Source organism: Orcinus orca, chromosome 17 (genome assembly GCF_937001465.1).
Source record: "Orcinus orca chromosome 17, mOrcOrc1.1, whole genome shotgun sequence".
Taxonomy (NCBI): Eukaryota; Metazoa; Chordata; class Mammalia; order Artiodactyla; family Delphinidae; genus Orcinus; species Orcinus orca.
Genome location: NC_064575.1, coordinates 63,080,751 through 63,108,203, shown reverse-complemented (window position 1 = coordinate 63,108,203; position 27,453 = coordinate 63,080,751). Strand labels below are relative to the sequence as shown.

Below are 27,453 nucleotides of genomic sequence, written 5' to 3'. Positions count from 1 at the left end.
GATTTCATAATAAACAATATTACTTTGTAAATACCATGTGTATTAATGATTAGTTTGTAATCTGTATTACTGAACGTGACCTACCACGTATATCTTCATTTTTTTCCGAAATTCAAACTCTTGATAGCTGGTAGAAACAGTGTTTAAAAAGTTAATCTAAAGCTAGTTCCAAAATTCTTATAGTAATGAAAAAGCTAATTTTATTTAAAAGTTCAAATGTGCAGCACTATTTATTTAAAAAAATCAAGAATAAAAAGTGAATGTTCGGGCTTCCCTGGTGGTGCAGTGGTTGAGAGTCCGCCTGCCGATGCAGGGGACACGGGTTCGTGCCCTGGTCCGGGAAGATCCCACATGCCGCGGAGCGGCTGGGCCCGTGAGCCATGGCCGCTGAGCCTGCGCGTCCGGAGCCCATGCTCTGCAACGGGAGAGGCCACAACGGTGAGAGGCCCGTGTACCGCAAAGAAAAAAAAAAATTAAAAAAAGTGAATGTTCAATCAGAATATAGCAGGTTTTTTAATGGTGGGTTATATAATTCTTCCAGTTAATAAAACATCTTTCTTGGCTCTGCGTTTTAAAATGGATATAAACAGCTTAGAGAGAAGTCCCAAATTAAAGAGTTAGGAGGGCACAAAAAATAGAATCCATGATCAATGACTATAGAATTGGGATCTATTAAACCTGAATGTGAAGCATCCTAATAATTGTCTTCTTGGGTTACTCAATGTACAGAGAATGATGGGTAGGTGGTGGTTTTTGAAGGTTAAAGAACAAGGGCAAATGAAAGCAGGAATTTCTGAAGGTGAGAACCAGATATATTTTGGAATTATCTTCTTTGAGTTTCATTTCAAAACAGGCTAAATTCTTATCTGTTTTCTGGTTTAGAAATAATTCAGCCACAAGGCAAGGGCTAGATTAGGTAATCTATTAAAATTCCAACCAGTGTTATTATTAATTCACAGATTGACTTCATGTTTTCCTTTTGCTTTAGGTACTTTTTTCTGGCTAATGCATGTTTGTTCATTTAAATAAAAGTTAAGTTTGAGTATAGCAACTATTTAGAGCTTGCTTCTTTCTTCCTTTCATTCCTACACCTAACCACTTCTTGTAAAATAATTTGGAAACTGCTTTTTCCCCTAGATATATAACTTCATGATAATTGAAGTCCTGACCTTAATTATTTCTTAGGGGTGAGAGGGAAAGGAGTGGATTGAAGCTAAGGACACAAGTGGTAGTTTCATTAAAAGTATTTCCTTTTTTATTACTATATTCAAGGGATTGAATTCTTACTCATTTCATCAAAACTTATTAACCTTACCATCTCTTACAGCAAACATCTCATCTATTAATCACCATCTCTTACAGCAAACATCTCATCTATTAATCAATTGAATTTTCTAAAAAATTAACTATCTCAAAATAAACTGTTCATTTCAAAAGTATTTTGCAAAGAATGGCTGAAAATTTATAGACAATAAATATGTTTTAAATTTTACTGAAAATGAATCTATAAAATATGCCTTTGAGAAATAGTAAAGTGAGATATTAGAAATCATTAATCTTGGTTACAGATATTTTAAAATATTTTACAGATATCAGTTTATAATGTATAATTAAATGGTGAGGAAGCTTAAGGAAATTGCCTGTTATTTATAGAAACCATTGATATTTAATTAATATTCACCAAGTTCTTTTCTAGGATTGAGAACCTAAAATAATTGCTTTAAACTAAAAGTATATACTTCATTTCTAATGTATATAGAGCAAGTTCTATGAATCCTCAATACACTTCTCACTGATCTCATTGGAAATTCATCATTGATATTTTTCTTTTCAATACTCTTGAAAAATTAAACAAAAAAAAATTCACGTAAGAAACACTCTCAAAAGTACTATAAGCATATTATGGGTAAAAATATAAAATTTCAGCTTTGTTTACTGTACCAATTATCAATAAATTATGATTGCTTTTGTACAGTTATATCTACATTTTATGAAGTGTGTTTTATTTTGGTATTGTATTTTTACTTACTATTGTTATTGATATTTTCAATATTAGTAGTTTATAATTATTTGATTTAATGTAAAATGATATTGCATGGAATACTAACTGAAATAGGATGAATATCAAGACTAATTGGAAACATACTTTTTTTTTGCATTGCGATGTCTTTTTTACCTTTTTATTTTGCAGTAATTTCAGACTTTTAGGTAAATTGTGAAAATAGTACAGAGTTCCCATATACATATTCTTATCCAGCTTTCCTTAATATTAACTGCTTATGTAACCATAGCACAGTTATCAAAACTAGGAAATTAACATTTGTATAATACTATTAAGTAAGCCATAGACTTTACTCAAACTGGAATACCTTTTAGTCCATTCATTCCTTACTGTTTGTATTTCTATTGATTATTATTTGTAGTATAAAAGTAATATAATGTAAAGGTAATATAATAGAAAATTTAGAATATACTATAAGAAAAAAATAATTCTCCCCAACTTCTGCTATTTCTTTATATTTTTTCTATTTTTTTCACTTAAAGTGAAAATGTATTTTTCTCTGAGATGACTATTATTTAAAAAATCTCTTATGTTTGTATACTTGTATACTTTTAAGCATCAACTAATAAAATAACAGGGCAATAGGTGAATATCAGACAATTTCCAGATATTTTGCGTATTGATCTAATTAAAAGTTCACAAATGTATGCACTTACTATGATAATTCTCATTGTATTCTCCAGGTTAAACACATATTAGAGCTGGAATTCTATTCCAATCTCTCCAGCTTCAAAAATATGTCCATTTTTTGCTGCACTATATTTTTCTTATTTAAATGAAAAAAAGTTTCCACCCAGACTATATTTTTTTTCAGATAAATATTCATGGTTGAGGGTTAAGTAGAAGCATCAGAGTAATGGAGAGCATACTGATGAAACTTGATTTGCATATTATTATGTTAGTAGAATGTAACTTTGAAGAAGCCACATAAATGGTATTGATCTTTTCATCTGTAAAATATGAGTAATAAATACTAATTTAAAAAATAGCCACAAACTTAAACAATATAAAGTATCTAAATTTTGCTGGCATGAAGAATGACACCTAATATCTATTCAGTAAAATTTCATTCCTTTCCCATACTTCTCTGTTTATGTAATTGAAATAGCAGACATTTCCATTTCTCTGTAAATCTTCTTAAAAGGAAAAAAAAAGACACCTGTATCTACATATAATTTTATAAATATAAAATGTTAAAATATATATTAAAATAACTGTAAACTCTTCTTTTCCCTCCCTTCTATAGAATTGCAGAGTAGCTCTTGTGGAAACCCAGGAATTCCACCCAAAGGTGTGCTATATGGTACAAGGTTCGATGTTGGGGACAAGATCCGCTACAGCTGTGTAACTGGATATATCCTTGACGGCCACCCTCAACTCACCTGTATAGCCAGTTCAGTTAATACAGCCTCATGGGATTTTCCTGTTCCCATCTGTAGAGGTAAAGAAAAAAATAATGTTTATGTTGACTGAATATTGGTTTGACATAATGAAAATATTTTAAAAATAAGAGTGATAATCAGACAGTATATTTGCAAAACATATTTGGTGCTTGTTTCTTTTATAAAATCTGAAGCTTAGAAAAAGCACATACAGTACATGAAAGATTAAGAAAAATACTTAGGACAACATTACTTGTGAAATGAGACAATGGATTATATTTTTATATTTCTATACATATTTATACATACATTGTGTATATATGTGTCTTGATGTTTGTACTGGAAAAACATGGAGTTTATGATGCATAGAAATTTAGTTAGGCTGTCAAAATCATGATTTTGTTTTCATTTTGAAATATTGACTGAATCTATGAACCTTTTAAAGATTTCTGGTAGAGAGTTTAGCATGGGAGTTCGTGAAATTAAGAATGCTGTATAATTTATTATTGATACTAATAAGGATCACTTGTATTATGGGGAAAACATAGTAATATACTAATGTAGACAAAGTACATAGCCTGGAAGACAGAACATGTTCAACATTAGCTGAATTCATGCATGAATCTTGCCCACAAAAATTCTCTGGAGAAATCATGATCTCAAGTCATCTGCCCATTTTTTGATCAGGTTTTGTTGTTGTTGTTGAGTTTTATGAGTTCTTTTTCTATTTTGGTTATTAACCCCTTATTTATTATAGGATTTGCAGATATCTTCTCCCATTCATTAGATTGTGTTTTCATTTTGTTGGTCCTTTGCTTTGCCGTTCAGAAGCTTTTTAGTTCGATGTAGCCCCATTTGTTTATTTTTGCTTTTGTTTCCTTTTCCTTAGGAGACATATCCAGAAAGATATTGCTAAGATCGATGACAAACAATGTACTGTCTATGCTTTCTTCTAGGAGTTTTATGGTTTTAGGTCTTAAATTCAAGTCTTTAATCCATTTTGAGCTGATTTTTGTATATGGCATAAAATAGCGGTCTAATTTCATTCTTTTGCACGTGGCTGTCCAGTTTTCACAGTGCCTTTCACCGCAGAGACTATCCTTTGTCAATTGTGTGTTCTTTGCTGCTTTGTCATAAATTAATTTTCCATATATATGTAGTTTTATTTCTGGGCTCTCAATTCTACTCCATTTGAGCTCTATGTATGTTTTTCTGCCAATATCATGCTGTTTTGATTATTATAGCTTTGTAATGTAATTTGAAATCAGTGTGATATCTCCAGTTTTGTCCTTTTTCCTTGGAATTGCTTCAGCCACTCGGTGTCTTTTGTGGTTCCATATAATTTTTAGGGCTTTTTGTTCAGTTTCTGTGAAAAATATTGCCGGAATTTTGATAGGGATTTCATTGAATCTGTAGATTGCTCTAGGTAGTATGGATGCTTCAACAGTGTTAATTCTTCCAATGTTAATTCTTCTAACATTTTAACAGTGTTAATCCATGAGCTGAGCGTGGAATATCTTTCCATTTCTTTGTGTCTTCTAGGCATTTATTACATTGAAATACTCTTTTCTATACCTATTTTATTGAGAGTTGTCATAAATGTGTGTTGAATCTTGTCAGATGCTTTGTCTGTATCTATTGAGTGGAACATATATTTATTTTTCATTTTGTTAATGTGATATATGTGTGTGTGTGTACGTATATATACACACACAGATACGTGTGTGTGTGTGTGTATATATATATATATATATATATATATCTCACATTGCTTGATTTGCAGATGTTGAACCATCCTTTAATTCTAGGAATAAATCCCACTTGATCATGATGTATGCTCTCTTAAAATGCATTGTTGTTATTCAGTTTAGTAATATTTGTTGTAACATAATTTTAATAGTAACATAAATAGTAACATTAAAAGAAACATAATTTTTGCATATATGTTCATCAGATGTTGGCCTGTAATTTCCTTTTCTTGTGTGTACTTGCCTGGTTTTAGTATCAGGGTAATGTTGGCCTCATAAAATGAGTTAGGAAGCATTCCTCCTTTTCAATTTTTTGGAAAAATTTGAGAAGAATGGGTGTTAAATATTCTTTGAATATTTGGTAGAATTCACCTGAAAAGCCGTTTTGGATCTGGAATTTTGTTTTTTGTGAGGTTTTTGATCATTGTTTTAATTACCTTATCAGTTGTCTATTCAAATTTTTTATTTCTTTATGATTTAGTCTTGGAACATTGTATGACTCGAAGAATGTATCCATTTCTTCTTGATTGTCCAATTTGTTAGTGTATAGCTGTTCGTAGTATTCTTTTATAATCCTTTGTACTTCTGTGATATCTTTTGTTGCTTCTTCCCTTTCTTTTCAGATTTTATTTATATGCACCTTCTTTCTTCTTTTTTTTTCCTTAGTGATTGGTTTATCTAAAGGTTTATCTTTTCAAAGAACCAGCTCTTAATTTCATTGATCTTTTCTATTGTCTATTTAGTCTCTTTTCATTTATTTCTACTCTGATCTGTATGACTTCCCTTCTTCTACTCAGTTTGGGATTTGTTCTTTTTTTTTTTTTTTTCCCTAGTTCTTTTAGGTTAGATTGTATATTTGATATTTTTCTTATTTCTTGAGGTAGGGCTGTTTGGCTATAAACTGCCCTCTTGGTACCACGTTTGCTGCATCCGATAAGTTTTGGTATGTTGTATTTTCATTTTCATTTGTCTTCAGGTGTATTTTTTAATCTTCCTTTGATTTCATCATTGATCCAATAGTTGTTCAGTAGCATGCTGTTTGTGTTTCACATATTTGTGATTTTTTTAGCTTTCTTCTTGTAATTGATATCTAGTTTCATACTATTGTGATCAGAAAAGATGTTTGATATGATTTCAGTCTTCTTAAATTACTGAGACTCTTTTTTGTGTGTTCCAAGAAATGCTCTATCCTTGAGATGTTCCATGTGCACTTGAGAAGGTTGTGTGTTCCACGTTTGGATGTAATGTTCTGTAAATTTATTAAGTCCATTTTATCTAGTGTTTCATTTAAGGCCACTGTCTCCTTGTTGACTTTCTCTCTGGATCATCATTCACTGATGTAAGTGGGATGTTAAAATCCCCTACTATTATTGTGTTGCTCTCAGTTTCTCACTTAGTTCTGTTAATAATTATTTTATATATGTTGGTGCTCCTATTTTAGGGGCATATGTATTAATAACTGTTGTGTCTTCTTGATGAATTGTACCTTTTATCATTATAGTATTTCCATATCTGTCTCCTTATCATTTTTTGGTTTGAATTCTCTTTTGTCTCATATGAATATGGCTACATCCACTTTCGTTTGGCTGCCATTTGCTTAGAGTGTCATCTTCCATCCCTTCCCTTTGAGTCTGTGCTTGTCTTTAGAGCTGAGCTGAGTCTCCTGGAGAGCATATAGTTGGCTGTTGTGTTGTATTCTGTCTACCCACTCTGTGTTTCAATTGGTGAATTCAGTCCATTTACATTCGTACTTCCATTTTTTTTTCTGGTTGCTCTATATCTCTGTTTCTTTTTTTCTATTGTTTCTGTCTGCCATTTTATTTCGGTGATTTTCTATGATATAGTTCTCAGTTTCTTTTTTCTTTCCTTATTGTGTCTCTGCTCTAGATTTATGTATTATGGTTACCATGAGGTTTATATAAAACATCTCATAAATAAAATAGTCTTCTTTTATTGAAGTATAGTTGATTTACAGTGTTTCAGGTGTACAGCAAAGTGATTCAGTTATATCTTGTCTAGTCTTTTTCATATTCTTTTCCATTATATGTTATTGCAAGATAGTGAATGTAGTTCCCTGTGTTATACAGTAGGTCCTTGGTGTTTATCTATTTTATATATCTGTTATTCACAATTTCCCAATTTATCCCTCCCCCCCTTCCCCTTTGGTAATCATAAGTTTGTATTCTGTCTCTGAGTCTAATTCTATTTTGTAAATAAGTTCATTTGTATGATTTTTAAAAAATTCCACGTATAAGTTATATCGTATGATATTTGTCTTTCTCTGTCTGACTTACTTCACTTAGTATGATAATTTCTAGGTCTATCCATGTTTCTGGAAATGGTATTATGTCATTCCTTTTTATGGCTGAGTAACATTCCATTATATGTGTAATGGAATATTTTATAAATATATGTGTGTGTATGTATATATATATATATATGTGTGTGTGTATATATATGTATATATGTGTGCTGTGTCTGCTTTATCCATTCATCTGTTGATGGACATTAAGGTTGCTTTCATGTCTTGGCTCTTGTAAATAGTGCTGCTATGAACATTAGGGTGCATATATCTTTTCAAATTAGAGTTTTAATCTTTTCTGGATATATGCCCAGGAGTGGGATTGATGGATCATATGGTAGATCCATTTTCAGTTTCTTATGGAACCTCCATACTGTTCTCCACAGTGGCTGCACTAATTTACATTCCCACCAACAGTGTGGGAGGATACCCTTTTCTCCACATCCTCTCCAGCGTTTATTATTTGTTGACTTTTTGATGATGGCCATTTTGACTGGTGTGAGGTGGTACCTCATTGTAGTTTTGACATGTATTTCTCTAATAATTAGTGAGGTAGAGCACCTTTTCATGTGCCTGTTGGCCATCTGTATGTCTTCTTTGGAGAAATGTCTATTTAAGTCTTCTGTGCATTTTTTGACTGGGTTGTTTGTTTTTTTGATATTGAGTTGTATAAACTGTTTGTATATTTTAGAAATTAACCCCTTGTTGGTTGCATTGTTTGCAAATATTCTCTCCCAGTCCATAGGTTGTCTTTTTATTTTGTTTATAGTTTCCTTTGCTGTGTAAAGGCTTTTAAGTTTAACTAGATACTATTTGTTTATTTTTGCATTTGTTTCCATTATCCTTGGGGACAGATCCAATAAAATATTGCTGTGTTTTATGTCAAAGAGTGTTTTGCCTATGTTTTTCTCTAGGAGTTTTATAGTATCCAGTCTTACATTTGGGTCTTTAATCAATTTTGAGTTTATTTCTGTATGTGGTGTTAGAGAATGTTCTAATTTCATTCATTTACATGCAGCTGTCCAGTTTTCCCAGCACCACTTACTGAAGAGAGTGTCTTTTCTCCATTGTGTATTCTTGCCTCCTTTGTTGTAGATTGACTATAAATGTGTGGGAATATTTCTGGACTTTCTGTCATTTTTATGTGTCTGTTTTTGTGCATGTGCCATACTATTTTGATAACTGTGGCTTTGCAGTATAGTCTGAAGTCAGGGAGCATGATTCCTACAGCTCCATTCTTCTTTCTCACGATTGTTTTGGCTATTTGGGGTCTTTCGTGTTTCCATACAGATTTTAAAAAATTTTGTTCCAGTTCTGTGACACATGCCATTGGTAATTTGATAGGTATTGCATTTAATCTGTAGATTGCCTTGGGTAATATGATCATTTTAACTATATTGATTCTTCCAATCCAAGAACATGGTATATCTTTCCATCTGCTTGTGTGGTCTTCAGTTTCTTTCATCAGCATCTTATAGTTTTTGGAGTACAGGTCTTTTGCCTCCTTATGTAGGTTTATTTGTAGGTGTTTTATTCTTCTTGACGTGATGGTAAATGGGATTCTTTTCTTAATTTCTCTTTCTGCTATTTTGTTGTTAGCGTATAGAAATGCAACAGATTTCTGTATATTGATTTTGTATCCTGCAACTTTACTGAATTCATTGATCTCTAGTAGTTTTCTGGTAGCATCTTTAGGATTTTCTATGTATAGTATTATGTTATTTGCAAACAGTGACAGTTTTACAGCTTCCTTTCCAATTTGGATTCCTTTTCTTTCTTTTCTTCTCTGATTGCTGTGGCTAGGACTTCCAAAATTATGTGGAATAAAAGTGGCAAGAGTGGGCATTCTTGTCTTGTTCCTGATCTTAGCGGGAATGTATTCAGCTTTTCACCATTGAGTATGATGTTAGCTGTGTGTTTGTCATATATGGCCTTTATTATGTTGAGGGTTTTTCCCTGTATGTTCACTTTCTGGATAGTTCTTATAAATGTATGTTGAATTTTATCAAAAGTTTTTGCTGCATCTATTGAGATGATCATATGGTTTTTATTCAGTTTGTTAATGAGGTATATCAAACTGATTGATTTGTGGATATTGAAAACTCCTTGCATCCCTGGGATAAATCCCACTTGATCATGTTGTATGATCCTTTTAATGTGCTGTTGGATTCTGGATAATTCTCCATAAGTGTGACTTTAAGTTTGGTTTCTGGAGAATTTTCTTTTTTGTGATGCTGTGTTACCATGGTTTTTCATGGGGCTTGATGAGCTGTTCTTATGCCGGCACATTTGAAGTAGTGGATACATTTCTTCTTTAGATGAATGTTCTTTATTTCCTTGATTCTAATGATTTAACAGATTAGTAGTCAGTGGCCTTTCTTTTGTTTTTCAGCAGCTTGTGCTATAGCACTGTTTTTGGTTTCTCTTACCTGAGCTGCCTGTAGTGATATTTGAGAATCAGCAGTTTCCATCCTCTACCACCTTTGCTAGAGGTATTGCCTTGTACCATCATTGTAGCTGCTTGTGCCTCGCTGCTGCTAATGATGCTGTTGTAGCTGGCATCATTACCTGGGGCACTGGGATGGCAAGAACCTACTCTGTGCCCAGGATCTCCTGAGTCTCAGGCTCTGCTACAGTGGAGGGAGTAGGAGAGTAGGGAGTCAGCTGGAGTCTCGGTTGCCTCTACTGCATCTGGGGTTATTAGGTTTGCATGTGCTACTGCTGTGGATGGGCAGGGCTGCAGTGGTAGGCACCTTCATGGATGGAGAGACCAGTTGCAGGCTCAACTGCCACTGCTGCCTGGTTCCCTGTGAGCCACTGTGGCTGGGAGGCTGGAGTTATGTATGCCTCCTTCCCTGCTGCTACCAGGTTCTCTGGGACTGTGCGCTCAGCTGCTGTGGTTGGGGGTTCAGGATCTCAGGCACTGTCTCTGCTTTTCTTCTGATTCTGCCTTCTCTATGTATTTCAGTCCACCCACCTTTACATGTACAAATGTGTGGAATTCTCCAGCACCCTGGTGTGCTGGGCCAAGTCATATTTGTTGAGTTACGGATTTTTACTGGTTGTAGTTTGAAGAGGAGAGACAAAGAGAGCATCTCTCGTTCCACAGTGATGCTGATGGCACCCCTATCTACTTCTATGACTGCTAATTAAGTATCGTTTGCTTAAGTATTTATAGCATATTAGGAAATTTATAAGCATGCTCACTTTTAAATTTCACAGTATGAAACTGAAACTAAAGAAATGAAAAAAATTGTTCAAGGTTACTCAATAAATGTCAAGAACCATGAAGAGTTTGAGATTTTACTTGACTTGGAATTAATGATTTCTCTGCCATAGTTTCTTGGATGGTGATAGAAGACACAAGACTCTTGGGTCAGAAACAAAGGAGAGTTTATTATTCACAGAAGTGTCAGGAGACAGAGCATCAGCGTTTGTGCCAGTTCTCCAAGCCCAGTTCCCATAGAATGTATGAAGAGTATGAGATATCTGCATATGTAGTATGTATTGTTACAGGAGAGGAATCATGAGCTTCAGGACAAATACCTTTGAAAAGATAGTTTGGTACAAAGAGAAGAAGGACAGTTGGAATCTCTGCTTGCAAGATGTACAGAAACATTAGAGTCTGATGAAGAAATTTTTCCTGATTTGGGGTGTGGTGGGGGGGATGCCAGATTTGAACCCATTCTGTCAGGTTCCAAAGCCTTAGCTCGTTATCCCTTTGATACTTCACCAAAATTATTTGCATCTCTCTTCAAAAATGTTTAATAACAAGAGAGTAAATGGGGTTTTATATGTGAATCAGTCCAAAAATGTTTAGTCAATTTTTTAAATGCATAAAACTCCCTTAATCAAAAGGACTTTTTAAGGTACTTAAAACCAAGAAGTGTTTTAAGAGGTTTCAGTGGAGTATTCCCAACACTATCCTAGAGTTAATTTCCTTTGTGGGGCTCCTTTTTTCCCTTCAGCTAAGAGCCTATGGGGTCAGGAAGATCTGAATCTAAATACTCATTCTTCCACTTACCTACTAGGGCCTTTGAGCAAAAATTACATTATTTTAGAAACTATTTCTTTAGCTATAATAGAATTAATAGATAGAAATACCAAAATCACAGTACTGTTGGAGTTTAATATGATAGCATATGTAAAGTGTCAGTTACATACAAAGTTATTTATGTAGCTCTATCTTTCCACTTTTCCTTAGCACTTGTTACCATCTTCTCTTTAAAAAAAGTAATTACAGTCAATAAAATCTTGATGGATAATATCATTTATACTTATATCCAAGTCTAAACTTCCAACCAGCACTTCTGTTTTTGTTGTAGATTTTGTTGCCATTTTGTTTGTTTTTGCCAGGGCATATACTCTACTTCCCTACTCGTCGTCTTCAAGTCCCTTCAGGCATATTTTCTTTGACTCCTGTTCTAACCTCTATGGCTTTTATCTATCAAAAAATGGCGCCCACTGTTTTTTTTGAAATTCTGTCTCCTCAATTTCATTTTTCCAAGCTTACCTTTTTTTCTCTTTATCAATAATACTGATGAATACATTTACTCATTCAAATATATTTATTAAGGGCCTGCTCTGTGCAAAGCATTATTTCATGTGATGAGGATCAAAATATGATTAAGAAACACATCTTGCCTTTAAGAACCCAGTTCTAGTGGGACTGATCGTAATGTAATCAAGTAGTTACAGTAATGTGTGATAATTGCTTTAATAACAGAATGTATGGAATTTTAGGCACCTTGATAAGGAAGACGTTAATTTCTCCCAGTTGAGTGGAAGGGAGTTGAGGTTGGAACAGTGCTTTAAGAGAAAATTTCACAGAGGACTTGCTAAAAATACAAACTGTATAGAGCAAGAACTTTTTCAATGAGGCAATAATTTTCCTTTCTAGCCTCAAAAGTAGTTCTCATGTATTACTAATATTCACTGGCTAAAGGTGGAGTCTATGAAGTCATACTTCATAGAGTGTATGATCTAGTTTTCTAAGGAGCAATTTACCACTAGCCATTTTTTTTTAATTAAAACTTAAAAGAGTAGAGGGATAGTGAATTTGGATTTTGTGTGTTTGCCATTTTTGAAAAAAAAAAAAAAAAGACTATTCAGTCCATGGCTTCCCTCCTCTACTCTTTGCCACTTGATAGCACACTGATTCTTTAATTTATAACTTTGCAGGGGGCTGATAACATTGTAATGATCTGCTTATTGATTTCCCTGGAGTTTACATATTCTCTCCTTGATGAAACCTTTGCTTTTAGAGAGTTGTTTTGGTGATCCCTAACCATGATAGTTTAAGAAAAAATGAATGCCTCATCAACCTAGAGAGTATGGTGCAAGGGTTTTTGTGTTCACAAGCACGATGAATTTTATCCACACCATCTGCTAGTATTTGTAAAGGCATTTAACTGCTTGATGCTGGGCTAAACAATATTCCATAAAAAGTGAAACCAAATTCCTGTGCACTAAGTCTGGAATGAAAATACCTGGCATACATACCTGTTCTGCACTTCTCCCTTTGATAGACATTCCATGCCATTTATTTCACTGAGCTTTAATGTGGCCTCAGAGTCCTCAACTCTGTGCTCCCAACACTTATTACAAATTAAGAGCAGTTGGCAGACAAGGTGAAATGGATTTGCTAGTCCTAGATTAACCATTCTAAAATTCATAATGATATTCTATATTCAGAATGGCATTTTGGTATACACAACCTGGGGCAAACTAATAAAAGTGCATGTGAAAGTTACACATAAATTAAGTGTAACTTTGAATTTTTCTACCACACTTTCCATTACTATTTTGACAACGTTATCTGGGCACAAAATCATTCATTAGCCTTATCGTTTCACATAAAGGGATCTGGTCTCTTTATGTGAACGGCTGTATTTAATAGTAATGAGGAAAACATTTTCTGCATGCCTTTTAATAAACATGCAAGAGAAGCGTAAATCATTTGATAATGGGGTTATTTTATCACCTCAAAGACTACCAAAATCCTAGTGATGTCAGGCTACAAGGAAAAATTGACAAGTGTCTCAGGTCACTTGCTGTTTCTTCATCTCTCCCAGGAAAATGTAGGCTGTTCTATCAACAATCAGGCCAACACTTAACCACCTTCTCATGTACCCTAACCTTGTTCTGAAAAGTTCATTTGTGTGATTAAAAGGATGAAAATGTCCTGATTAAGTTGTCTTAGTAGTGTCCAATATGATGGAGCAAAGATTGCAAGACTTGTCTTTAAGGGTATAAGATCCATGAGCTGATTTGCCTTCCTGCCACATATTACTGGAATGTTGTTTCTTTTGTCAAAAATTGAATATTTTTACTTATCTCAGGAGATTGTAAATTTAGAGAGACTGGATTAAATGAGATAACATTTTAAAAATGTTTCTATAATGCTTAGCACATAGAAGGTACTCAAAAATTACAAATAGTTTCAAATACATGAAAAAATAATTAAAAAAATAATATAGAAGTAATAGCTATCACTTGTGTTATATATGTGTTTAGAATATTTTAAAATATCCATTGCCAGTTAAACATATGCCTATAGCTCCAAGATATTTTCTTTAAAACAAGAGAGTAAAAAAGTCTGCGAAGAGTGGACTTTGGTCTAATAAAAGCTTTGGTTTCCTTTACATGTCTGCCACTCAGAAGATATAGAATCTTTATGTGGATATTTAGTGTTTCAGGTCTCAGTTTTCTCATCTGTATGATAGGGGAGTCCTTACTACTTGATAGTTACTATAATGAGGATTATATTAGTTAATATATATAAAATACAGACTCCATAATATTCAACAAGTAGTGATTACTGCCTTACTTCTTACTTGATGGTAGTCATCATCAAAACAGGTATTTGAAAACTGGTCTAGATATATCCATTCTATGACCATACAGGCAGAGGAATGAATTTTTCTCAGAGTTGTAGTAGTTAAGGGGAACTTTAAACCCCACATTAGCCTAACACATTAGGTTGGGATCATCAAGTAATAAACATCAGTGGTGAAAATATGTTTCCCATGGGTAACAGCATTTCTGAGTCATTAATTTCTGGAAGTTCTCACATTTGAAATATATTCAGTAATTAAACTGGTATCTACTAAGAAGTCACTATGCACATGCCATACAGCTAAGAGCCATGGTAATTGAAACAGCCCCAGGCCTCATGAAACTCATAGTCTACTGAATATGGGAACTTTTATTTGGAAGATGATCTATTTGGTGACCTGGGTTATTGTCCAAATGTGTGTACTTTAATTCCATGCAAAAAGATAGAGTGGCATTCTTGTATAAGAAATAGGTGCTGGCCTTCTGTGTATTTCTGATATTTAGAAACGAAAGTCGGATTTCTATATTTTTACCATATAATTGTCTGCTGCTGCAATTAGCAGTCAGCATTCTCTTTAACATTCAACTCACACATTATTTTCCCCACTAGGTATTTGTGAGTTACATCTTCCTCCGTTCAGGAAGCTGTTTATTATTTTTTCCTTTTCCATCCTGTATATAAAAACTCAAACGTTTCTGTTGCCTCACTCTATTGTCCAAGTTTTTTGTTCCTTCATATGTCATTCTCATTTTGAATTAATCCATTTTGTTTGACAATAAAGAAATGGTCATTAAGTCTGTATTTTTTTGGTATTATATGTTATTATAATGTATTGTTAATTTATAGATGTTTGTGTTTTTTTTCCTTAATGGAATGATTTCCACTTCTTTCTCTTTCTCTACAATTCCTAGAAAGATGCTGACAAATGTGTATTTTGAAAATCAAACACAAAAATCAGTTTCTTTTTGAGGCAACTGAGTCTTCAATTGTTTATGCCTATTCTGTGTAACTTTAAGCCATATATTTCTGTGGAGACTTTTGTTTATTTGGAGTTTTTTGTTTATTTGTTTTGATGTGTAAGAATTTAAAGTATTTGTTCTAAATGAAAGATTCATATTGCTTGAGGAAAGTTTATATTTTTGAAGAATAACAAAATAGTTTGATAATGTTATACCCAAAATAAAAACAGAATTTTATAAATATTAAGCAATACTCATTTCTAACACTTACCTACATTTCAAATCTTGTAGAAAGAAAGAAAAATTATACTGTCTCAGTGCTCACAAAGAATTCACATGATTATTTGGGACCATGACTTACAGAAAAGATGATGGAACATGCTTAGCCAAAAATATATTGACAGCTTCAGAATTCCCTGTGGTGAAATAGATTGTTTAATGCATGATAAGAACCTTGAAGAGCAATCACCTAACTTCCTACTAGGATATAAACTCAGTGAACCACACCAATGACCATCTGGTATTCTATTGCTCTTTGTAAAGCCATCACTCCAAAGATAAGGCAAAATAATTTAGGAAAATGACATTGAGTAATGTCATGTGACACATGGCTAGCTATGTGGACTAGCTTCATGTGAAAAGTCCTTTTTTTGTGTGCTAAGAAAGCACAGTAAACAAAATTTTTATAGGAATCATTCTAGAAGGACACTTCATACATTTTTGGCTTGGGCTCTTTCTCTCCTATGCAGTATTATTGGTCACCTTAGTAAGTTATGTTAAGTGTGTGTGTGTGTTTGAGCCATTCAGTGATGAAAGATCTTTCGTGCAGTTAATACTAGAAGACAAAATTTAAATGTTGAAATTTGAATGCCTTCAGAAATTCTACTTTTTTGGTCTATTGCTCAGTGTGCTTGAAGTCTAAAATCTTTCTACAGTCACTTTTCTTAGGATTTTCCCAAGTGCAGATCTGACTCAACAAAACAAATAATTTGCTTTTTTACTATATAATTGTTATGTATGTAAAACTGGTGCTAAGTATCTTAAATATTGAAGGAGTCTTGAAAAATAAGTATTTTATCTATAGTTTTTAATGGTTCCATATTTATGTCACTAATTCCTTGTATTTTTGAGTAAGACAGTTTTCCCTTCATTTATTGCTCCTTATGTTTGAGGTTACCATAGCATTCAAACTAAGTTACAATTTTAAGGTCACTTATTATATATTTGTATTTGACTTATAGCTAATGTAAAAAAGGCAGATGATGTAGCATAAAAACATGATTTACACAGTAAATAAAATAAATGAGAATAAGGATAACTGTGTTAAGAGAAAATAATGGAAGAGCAAGTTGAAACCAAGAGCAAAGTTAATATACAAAAGTCATGTTCTGTATTCTTATATACTTGTTAAAATCAACATTAAATTTGGCTTTAATCCACCTGGGAACCTAAACAAATCTGGAGAGCATTATTCATAGTCTCACAAAGCAAACAATTTGTGAGGGAAGACCACACTTACTAAGCAGAGTGCAAAATTTCTTATGCAATACAACATGAAGAAGGCACAGTATACTCTAATGTCTATGTCCTATATTAGTAAATATGAACTCAGAGAATGAGCTTCCCAGGGTTGCATCACATCTTCTTACTGATGTGTAAATGAGGCCTTGTTATTGAAAAGATGGAGGATCGTATTCATAGAATCAATATAATCAAACCACACATGCCTAATGTCATTGGCCGTTATCAGTGACATACAAACCCAACTATCTAGATTTAGTTCTGACCCAATTTTTGTATATTTTCGAAATGTGAATCTCTTTGTTAGTTTGTACATGTGAAATTCGATGTGAAAATTCATCATCTGAGAACAGAACCAAGGGCATAATGTTTCTGCATTAATATGATCTTAATTGTCTTTTACATTTTGTCATTTAAGATGTGTAATTAATTTCAAAAATAAGTTAGTTTTTTTATATTTAGACATCTTATACAGGAAATTCAGTGTGAATATAGTTAACAAAACTTTATATTTAGCATGAATCTTTAACTGCTTATTGTAAATATATTAATGATTATTCCAAATTTTTTGAAAATGTTATATGATTGCATTTATCATAGCTCTTTCTTAAATGGCTGTTGTTCCTGAATCTTTATATCTACAATGAAGAAAATGATTCTAAACAACTAAGATGAGGTCATTGTCAATGCCACTGCATATTTAGAAAATCATCACAGTACAAAGTATAATGAGTCAGTAAAAATATCGGGCATTTTATTGCTCTAATTTTTATTCAAAAAACAGAATTTGATGGTTGAAGTGCTAATAATAAATATGTGAAAATTACAAAAAATATTTTCAAATAAAGGAGGGATAATATTTTTGTATTTATATTCAATTAAATATCTGTTGAGGGCTTCCCTGGTGGTGCGGTGGTTGGGAGCCTGCCTGCCGATGCAGGGGACAGGGGTTCGTGCCCCGATCTGGGAGGATCCCACATGCCGCGGAGCGGCTGGGCCCGTGAGCCATGGCCGCTGGGCCTGCGTGTCCGGAGCCTGTGCTCCACAATGGGAGAGGCCACGGCAGTGAGAGGCCCGCGTACCGCAAAAAAAAAAAGAAACTCCCTATGTACTAAAGATTTGCGTACTGCAAAAATAAATAAATAAATAAATATCTGTTGATTGACAATGATGGAGAAGAGATGCACAACAGTTGCTGATTTTAAGGAGCCTATGACATATGGAAAACACATACATAAATATATACTGTAGTAAAGCCCCTTCTACTGCATCCCTCAAGAAAGGTACAAATAAAATGTCATGGAAAATGTCATGGAAAATCAGAGGCAGCTGTGAATCTTGTCTTGGTGAGAGGGAGATTAATCTTGATGGAGATTTGAAAAATAACTCAGATGTTCATATTGTATTGCCTTCTTTTTATCTCATATCATTTATTGAGCATTTTCTTTGGGTCAGAGACAGTTTGCAATTACCCATTTAATCTTCATACTCATGCTATACGGAGTAGATAATATCTCGATCCCCATTTTATAGATGGGGAAACTGAAGCACAATGAGGTTAATATTTCCCAAGGTCACATAGCTAGTAAAAGGTAGTGTGAGGATTTGGATTTAAGCAGTCTGGCTCCAATACCACATTCTTAACCTTCGTGTTATACTCTCTTTCCCATTGTCTTGATTATAAAACTTATTCTTTCCATTTTTCCTTTAGTCTTAGTCTTTGAAAATGCTTAACATTTTCTCTTAAATTAAATCTAACCAACCTTGTAAACAAAAGGTTTTAAGATTATAACAACCTGCTGTCTTGAGTTACTGTCTTGTTCTTCCAGTTTATTTCAACTCAAAATTGATTAATAATCAATTATTAATCTTTTAATAATTAAAAGATTTTAATTTTAATAATCAATTATTAGTCTTTCATTGTTTCTTTGCTCTTCACCAAACCCTTTTTCAAACTCTCAAGATGTTTCAACCTTTCTAGGGTTAGGGAACAAATGTATTTAGTAATATATAATGTGTACAGTTGTAAATGTTTATAGCTGTGGTACTGTAACACATCACCTGGGGAAACTAAAAGTGAATTGACTTTTGCTGGTGGAGACAAATGTAGAGAGGAAAGGTTATAATTTCAACTGAGAAGATCATTTGAAATCATCTTTAGGAGAGTTTTAAAGCTCAGACTTATCCTCTAGGTGGGTGTAAGCCATTAAGTAAGTGTATTTGAACATTTTTGAGATGGTAAGCTTGTTTTTTTGGCAATATGGCATTTATGTAAATGTATCCATTGTAAATGAGAGAGCATCGGCAATAGGCAGAAGGTTTGTGTCCTCCATTTTGCACTTGCGTGCACACATGCACATACAGTTTGCACAGAGTTGGATGATAGTCGAAGGATGTTTCTATTTATCATCCAGCTTATCTATTCAGGTTTCTGTAACAAAATAACATAGACTGGGTGACTTATAAACAACAGAAATTTATTTCTCACAGTTCTGGTGGTGGGGAAGTCTAAGATTAAGGCACTGGTAAGTTTCAAACATGAATTTTGTGGAAACCCATACATTTAGTCTATAGCACCATCTCAACAATAATAATAACACACCTAATATTTTTTAAGTCCTTATCATGTTCTAAGGATAGTTCTAAGAATTCTCATTTTACCTTTATAAAAACTTACCAATAAGGTATTATGATTTTCTCACTACAAGTATCCACTGAGGCAGGTAGAGGTTAAACCCTGCCAAAGTTCACACTGGAATAGGAGTTAGAACCGAGTAAACTAAAAACCATTATCTGTAAAATCTTAGTAAGATTTTAGAACCTGTAACTTTCCAATGATGATAATTCTTCCTATGTGCATTACTCTGAATTCATTGAAAGCAAGACTACCCCAATCACTTGTCAGTGGGGGATGAATTCCCCATCAACTGATTTAGACAAATCAAGGTTCATCCCCCGGGACATCTGTAAATGCACAGAAGATAGACTAAAATTTTCATTAGCAATGAAAAATTTGAGTGGCTGTTGATATCTACCTTAGTGTAACTAGTTAAAGCTTAGTTAGGAACATGCTGCTGTTAGCCCTGTAACATTTTCAGAAAGGTCATATTTAAATTCCTTGTAGGACTATCTCTCCTACATGTTTCAGCATATTTAGTGCATGATCTGTTTTGATTTAACATCTGTCCCCTGAACAAAACATATTGTTCCTGGATCATATTGCTGGTGATTTCTTTGAGGATAAGGAGAGAATTTCTAGGTAATGGTCAGAGATTAAAGGATGTTATGTGGCATGTGGAAGTAGATTATTCAATGAGGGCATTTTAATGATTTTCTTCCTTAGCAATCCCCAGTAATCTCAACAGGAAAGTGTCTAGTTGTATGAGAATAATTTGTCTCTGTGAAACCTTCTAAAGTTTAACTAAATTTAATTTAAATTAACAAAGTAAATATTACAAGTTATGGTCCATTTTTCTTTATATGCTATGAATACACAAGGTCTTGGGAAAATTAGTTTGTTTCATATCATAGCATTTTTACAACTGACACTCAAAATTTAGAATTCTTACTATTTTGAGTTACTTTCAACATATAATCCAGAGTTAAAAATAAAATTAAAGATAGAAAAGGAATAAAGAAAAAGTAGAAAAGAGAGAATGTGAAAATGTTTAAAATATTGCTATATGACCAAATATTTTGTGTACCTTAGCCATTGATATTTAGTGGATTCAATATTAAAAAAATATTATCATCATTTCCACACATTCACTTGAATCAGTGGAAATAGTCTAATATGCATCAATGAGCCTTCCATTTTAAGTAATTTATTATTCAGGAATATGTTAAACAACCTTGCAGAGTCTTTCCCAGATGATTATAGAAGGAAAATTTAGTAAGGTTATTTCTCATATTAGTATAAATTATGATTTTCCAAATTATTCCCCAGTAAAACTTGTTAACAAGTTATATAGATAAGCAATTGAAAGTACTTGACTCCATAAATTCAAAAAACATTTATTCTATCAACTTGTGTTTTCAGTAAAATCAAGATATCATTCTCACCTACAGTTATTTACCAAAGGGTCAATGACCATCATTTCTCTACTCTTTGGTATATAGCTTTTTTAGTGTTGTTTTTCCTGAGCACCAGTGTTTTGATTAGCTTATAAGAGATGAAGCTTTCATTCTATAATACTCTGACTTCAGTTAGCAGGAGTAGTGAGCAGAGGCCACTTTCATTATTTTCCGTCATTTGAACAATAATGCAATCAATTTATATCCCACAGTGTTAATCAAGTGAACTTTAAGTGTATTTTCTATTATTTTGTAGGAACAAATTATTAGTGAGGAGTAATTTAATCATTTAATGAGAACCTCAGTCAGTTTCATCGATTTTTCTTTTTTCTTCTTTTTTTTTTTTTTTTGCGGTACGCAGGCCTCTCACTGTTGTGGCCTCTCCCGCTGCGGAGCACAGGCTCCGGATGCTCAGGCTCAGTGGCAGTGGCTCACGGGCCTAGCTGCTCCGTGGCATGTAGGATCTTCCGGGACCGGGGCACGAACCCATGTCCCCTGCATCAGCAGGCGGACTCTCGACCACTGCGCCACCAGGGAAGCCCTCATCGATTTTTCTTAATTAAATTTAGGTTAATTCCTCTGCCCTCATGAGTAATTCAGCTCAAGAGAGATATTATAATGAACATCTGTGGAGATGTTTGAGATAAAGTGACTGCAGTTCAGGAAGAAAAAAAAGTAAGAAAAAAATGTCTTTTCATTTTATTTAATACATCAAAATTGACTAATGTGTGGCTTGTATCGGTTAGATTAGGCTAGGTCATGCGGCAACAACAAATAACCCTATAATCTCAGTACCTTCATATAATGAAAGTTAAATATTTTCTCAGTCTACCTATAGAATGCAAGCAGCAGAGGGGCTCTGCTTACCATAGTCATTGGCTAACTCAGAGTTATAGAGGCCCCATCTCAGGACATTTTCCCATAACTTCTAATGTAGGGGCAAAAAAGGACAAATGGCAACTAGATAGTGTTTCTTAAAACTTTGGTCAGGAGGTGAGACAGGATATATCTATTTTTTATTTCATTGGCTAAAACAAGCCACATGACTCCAAATGGTATAGAATTGCATCCTACACAAGCATAGAAGTAGCAGAATATTTATAAATATTCATAATACTTCCAACATGGCTTTTAGGAACAGATATTACATCTGGAGTTTCTAACGAGGGCACCCCCTTTTCTTAGGTAAAAAACCATCAATATTGGCTAACGGGCTAAGGGATCTCAAAGACACTTGAGTACTGGGACTCCTTAGAAGATTTTGCTGATTTTAAGATATCATCTGGCACCATCTTTATTTTCTTCCACCATTCTTTTCCCTCCTAAATGTGGTGAAAGAAAGATTATTACTTCAAATTTAAGAAACATTTTCCCTATCATTAGTTTCTTATCGTGTGCCCATTAAAAATTTTATACATATGCATACACATCTATATATGTTTATACATATTTATAACCCAAATGTTTTCTGATCATATATCTTTTCATATGTGTCCCAAGTGGATGGTTATAATGACTTTAAGCTTAGGTTTGCAGTTGTACTCAGGGATAGACTCTTTGACCTTTGAAAGGATAAAAGAAAATATCACTACCTGTTTCAGTTTGCTTCAAGGATGAAATTGGGTAACTTGCACTTGAAAACTATGAGCTTAGAGTCAACTCAAGTGATGATATTCAACTTTATTTTATTATGTTCTCATTCATCATTTGATAAAAGTAAAATTAAAAAGCTGAAAATAATCTACGGGGGGACCTTCCTTGCCATACATGTGATTCACGAATATTTTTCTTGTTCCTACTCCTATGCTCGTAGAATCAGTGTTGTCAGCCTTTCTCTATGTTGACATCTCTTTTTTTTTTTTTTTCCTCTTTTTCATTTTTTTGTCAGGAAGTGTTGGCATCTTGTAGGTTTAGTACATACCTGATTCATTCAATCATAATTTTCAGCCCCCTTGGTTGTGGTTGCAGTATTCTTTTTCTGCCCTGATGTTTATGAACAAATACTTTCTGTGAGAAGTTCCACTCTACTTGTCCTTCTACTTATGTTTGGAAATTATTTCAAAATTCTTCATCATGAAAGGTGATTTATAAATATTTTCTAAAGATTACATTTTCCCAGGAACTGCACTAGAGGCGGAAATGTTATGGTTTAAAATTCAGAACAATGCTTTATTTAGCATTGTAACTTTTCAGAGGATAACAAATTTGATTTCTTTGCTTTTCTTTATGAGATAACCATTTTTACAGCTGTCACAAAATTAGATTTAAATTCAGCATAGGGCAGTTATGTATTCACAGAGAGCTATGCTTATAATACATATGGCATCCTCTGAAAATTCAACTCCCTCTGCATTTTGAGCATCTATTTCTGAAATGCTGAATGCAAACATAGAAAGTATATGAAATGCACCACTGTTTTCTTCAACTCCATCAATATCTAATTTATTTAGTGTAAATTTTTTTGAAGAAAATATATTTAAAGACCTTTAAATATTAATTATATATAAAGCTATTTAAAATTTTGCGGGGCTTAAGTAAACTGTATCAGATGAAAACACCAGTATTGTAGCATGCAGAAAGTTCCAAGATTTTATTTGCCTTTGAAGAAATTGGAAAACAAAACAAAATGCTACAGCTATGAAAGTTGTAACATTTTGCCTTACTCGGAAGCTAAGAAGTTAACTTGCCACAGTGTCATATATATTAGCAAAGGCATGAGACTCCTGGGTCAGAGACAAAGGACTTTATTAATTAAAGCACAGTAAATACCATGAGCTTCATAGTTAAATCAGTTCTTATTGCAGAAGTTGCCCTCCACATACCACAAGACAAAGTAAAATGCCACTAGTGGATACTGTATATGCAGTGAGTTTGTGTCAGAGTTGAGGAGCCACAAACTTAGGAAACCCCAGTATTTCAAATGCAGACTTCTAGCAAACATGTTCAACATTTGCCCCAAAGGGAGACACTCTTTTTTATTATTTATGTAAGAAAATTTCCCCTCTGCTCCAGAGGGTGATACTGTCTTTGTCTTCCAATACTCTTTGTTATACAAACATCCTTATTATGATATTGTGCCCAGTCATATTGGAGTCAAAGGAGATAAAAGGGGGGTAAAAAAAAAGAGTATTGATCTTGTCTTTATTTAAGACTTTGATAACTTGCTCATTATAGAATTTTTGTATTTTTATAAAAATTTTAATTATAATTTATCTTAATTACTGAATTTTTTGCACCTGAGATTAGTGCCTCACTTAACTTTACTTCTGGCCCTGTTAATGCTGATATAAAATTCAGAAGTGCCTTGTCATCTAATAAGCACAAACTAAATTTCTTGCTGTTTTTTTTGCTTCAAAATGCATCTAACAGATAATGTTAAATTCTGTACAAAAGGCTTCTTTGTACTAAGATCCAAATACATTCTTCCCAAGGTATACTATTTTCTTTTTCTTTTCAATATTGAAGTTAAATATTTTGGTGTTTGCCTAAATACTATAATCACGTATGTCCCCATAGAAATATAATATACTGTTTTATGCAGTTATTGTGTATTCTGTTACTTGTCATATTTAATAAGCTTATGATGCTGAAAAATACATCTTAAAATACTTCCAAAAGATCATTTTCTAGATATATCACATTATAAATCAAAATTCATATCAGGGATTCTAAGAAATATGATAAAATCTAGCTGATTTAGATGGTTCTCAGATGTTTCCAGTACTTTTAGTGGGTAAAATATAAGTGGGACACAAATACCTCACTCTTTTGAGAGAGTCTGGACTAAGCCTTTTGATGTACTTTAGGAATTATGAGCATTCTTTTGCCTCAGTAATACAGTTTGATATTTTCCCAAAGCCCTTTTAATAGTGGCCTAAGACGTCCTTACACTTGGGAGTTAAGTATATGCCTTTGAGTTTTAAATTATTTTAAAAGGTAAGCAGTAGACATGACAGAGCTGAACATTCTTAGTGAATTTTCTTGTTTTATAGTAACAAAATCTTTTTTCTCTTAGCCCTATTTCCTATTGTAGTAAATACACAAAGCAAAAAATTTACTGGCTAAACAACTTTAAGCATGCAGTTCAGTTTAAGTACATTCATTTTTTTGTGCAGTCGTTACCACCTTCCATCTTCAGAACTCTTTCGTCTTGCAAAACTGAAACTTTATAACTATTAAACAGTAACTCTACATTCTTTCCTCCCACCCAAGCTACTGGCAAGCACCATTCTTCCTTCCTCCCTTTGATTTTGACTGCTTTAGCTACCTCATGTGAATAGAATCATACAAGATTTGTCTCTTTTTGACAGGCTTATTTCACTTAGCATAATGTCCTCAAGATTCATCCATGTTGTAGCATATGTCAGAATTTCCTTCTTTTTTATGGTTGAATAATATCCCATTGTGTCTGTATAACACATTTTGTTTATCCATTCATCTACGGATGGACATGTGGGTTGCTTGTATGTTTTAGCTACTGTGAATATGGGTGTATAGATATGTCTTGAGACCCTGTTTTCAGTTCTTTTGGGTATATACCCAAAAGTTGAATTGTTGGATCATATGGTAATTCTATGTTTAATTTTCTTAGGAGCCACCATACCCTCTTCCACAGCAGCTGTACCATTTGTCATTCCCACCGAGTACACAAGGGTTCCGGTATCTCTACATCATCACCAGCACTTGTTATTTTCTGTTTTTTATTTGTTTGTTTGTTTTGCTTTGTTTTTAATAGTAACTATTCTAATGAGTGTGAGGTGACCCCCAACCCTATTTTTAAAAGACCAAAATTCAATATAATCAAACCACTATTCTCTTTCTAACATTATTTAGAATATGGTAACCCTTTTTTAAGGCCAGATATTATGAAACTAAGGATTAGAGAAATGATAGATTGGAGCAGCTGACAATTTATTCATTTTTAAAAAATACACTAGACACTGGAGATACTACTGTATAAAAACAACAACAACAACAACAAAACCATAGTCCTACCATCATGAAGAGAATAGCCTAGTGAAGAAGATAGATATTTACAAATAATCACCACCAAATTATATAATTACATTCTACGGTGGGTGCTGTAAAGGGAAAAGTCTATAAAAAAGGTAAGGTACCATTAAAAACTATCTGCTGTTTGGAATGGAAATTTTAAGTTGCTTCATATGATCATAGCTTACTCAGATATATTGAAATTATATCCAGTTTTACTTACAATATATTTCTATTTGGCACTCTGGGAACCTGAATGTGGAGATTATCAATACACTTAGATTTCTTATAAGGTTAATAAAGTAACTGAGTGCTCTAATGATTGTGAGCTCACAATCTTCAATGGCATATCTTTCCCTATCTGGACAACTCTAAATAGAAGCCACGTTATGTTGAAATGTGAAGTTCTTGTAACTTCCATCTAGTGATTCCCATTGTTCCATTTGATGCCAAACAAAATCAGTGTCATCTTTTTTGCATATGACAGATGAAGACCTTTCAAATATTAGAAAACATTTCTCATAGTCTCAGTGCCTATTACCAAGTCTTTCCTTCTGCAGAGCAATCATTGTTTGTTCTCTTAATTATTCCTCTTAAAATAATCATAAGTCTTGGCATATTCCTTTGTATCTGTTGGATTCTCAGTAGGTGAGACTCAGCCAAAGAAAAAGTGTCTCAAGCTGAAAAGGCAATGAGTGAGTAAAGAGAACTTTTCATCTTACTAGATGGAAATATACATTAAAAAGTACTCTCTGGAGGAAAAAAAGAAATGCACAGTATAAAATAGGTCTTTAAAGATTGTCTCATCCTGCAATTTTATGTTGTCATTGTTATTATTTATAGCTCAGTTACAGAGTAATGAGTTAATCACATTTCTTATTCCTGGAATGCTGTTATCAGAATTCTTTGTCAGACCTCTTTCCTGTCTGGATGCAGGTAGTTATGTGTGAACATGTGTATATTGAACTACCTTTTATCCTCATTCTGTACTCCCATGCATCTCCCCACGTAAGGAACTGCTCAAATGTGTCAGTTACATCTTTTATTTTTGTGTCCTTATAAAATATGGAGTGATATTTTGTGTTTATATGCTTTTACATAAGTGGTATTGACATAAATCGTATTGTGCTGTAGATTTCTTACTATTCCTTACCCTTTACTCAGCACCCTGATTTTAAGCTTTGTCCAAAATTTTCAACCTTGGCTGCACAACCTTCCATGAAACATCTAGTATCCCAGGCCATTGCAGACCAACTGGATACTCTGAGGGTAAGGCCAGAATATCAATATTTCTTTTTAGAAAGCTCTTCAGGTGGTTCTAATGCCGTATTGTATGGTTTCACATAGTGTTAAGCCATTCTAGTACCACTGAAGGATACCTGGATTGCCTCTGACACCCTGCTACCACAAATAACCCTGTGATGAACATTTCACCCATGTAACTTTAAGGTCTCCATGTACTCAGAAATGTGATGCTGGGTCATTGGTACACATGTATTCTTTGTTTGACCAATTATTTCTAACCTGTTCTCCAAAATAGACACACCTTGTTATAGTCCCACTAATAATGTATTG

At 33.5% G+C, this 27,453-nt stretch overlaps 1 protein-coding gene across 1 annotated transcript in view; it reads left to right on the top strand.

The window, feature by feature from the left end:
• Positions 1 to 27,453, top strand: part of CSMD3 (CUB and Sushi multiple domains 3) — a 1,064,314-nt gene that overhangs the window by 232,303 nt on the left and 804,558 nt on the right. The window contains exon 4 of the mRNA XM_004265377.3: positions 3,309 to 3,503. Coding sequence (XP_004265425.1) covers positions 3,309 to 3,503 — 195 coding nt within the window. The remainder of the gene's footprint in view (positions 1 to 3,308; positions 3,504 to 27,453) is intronic.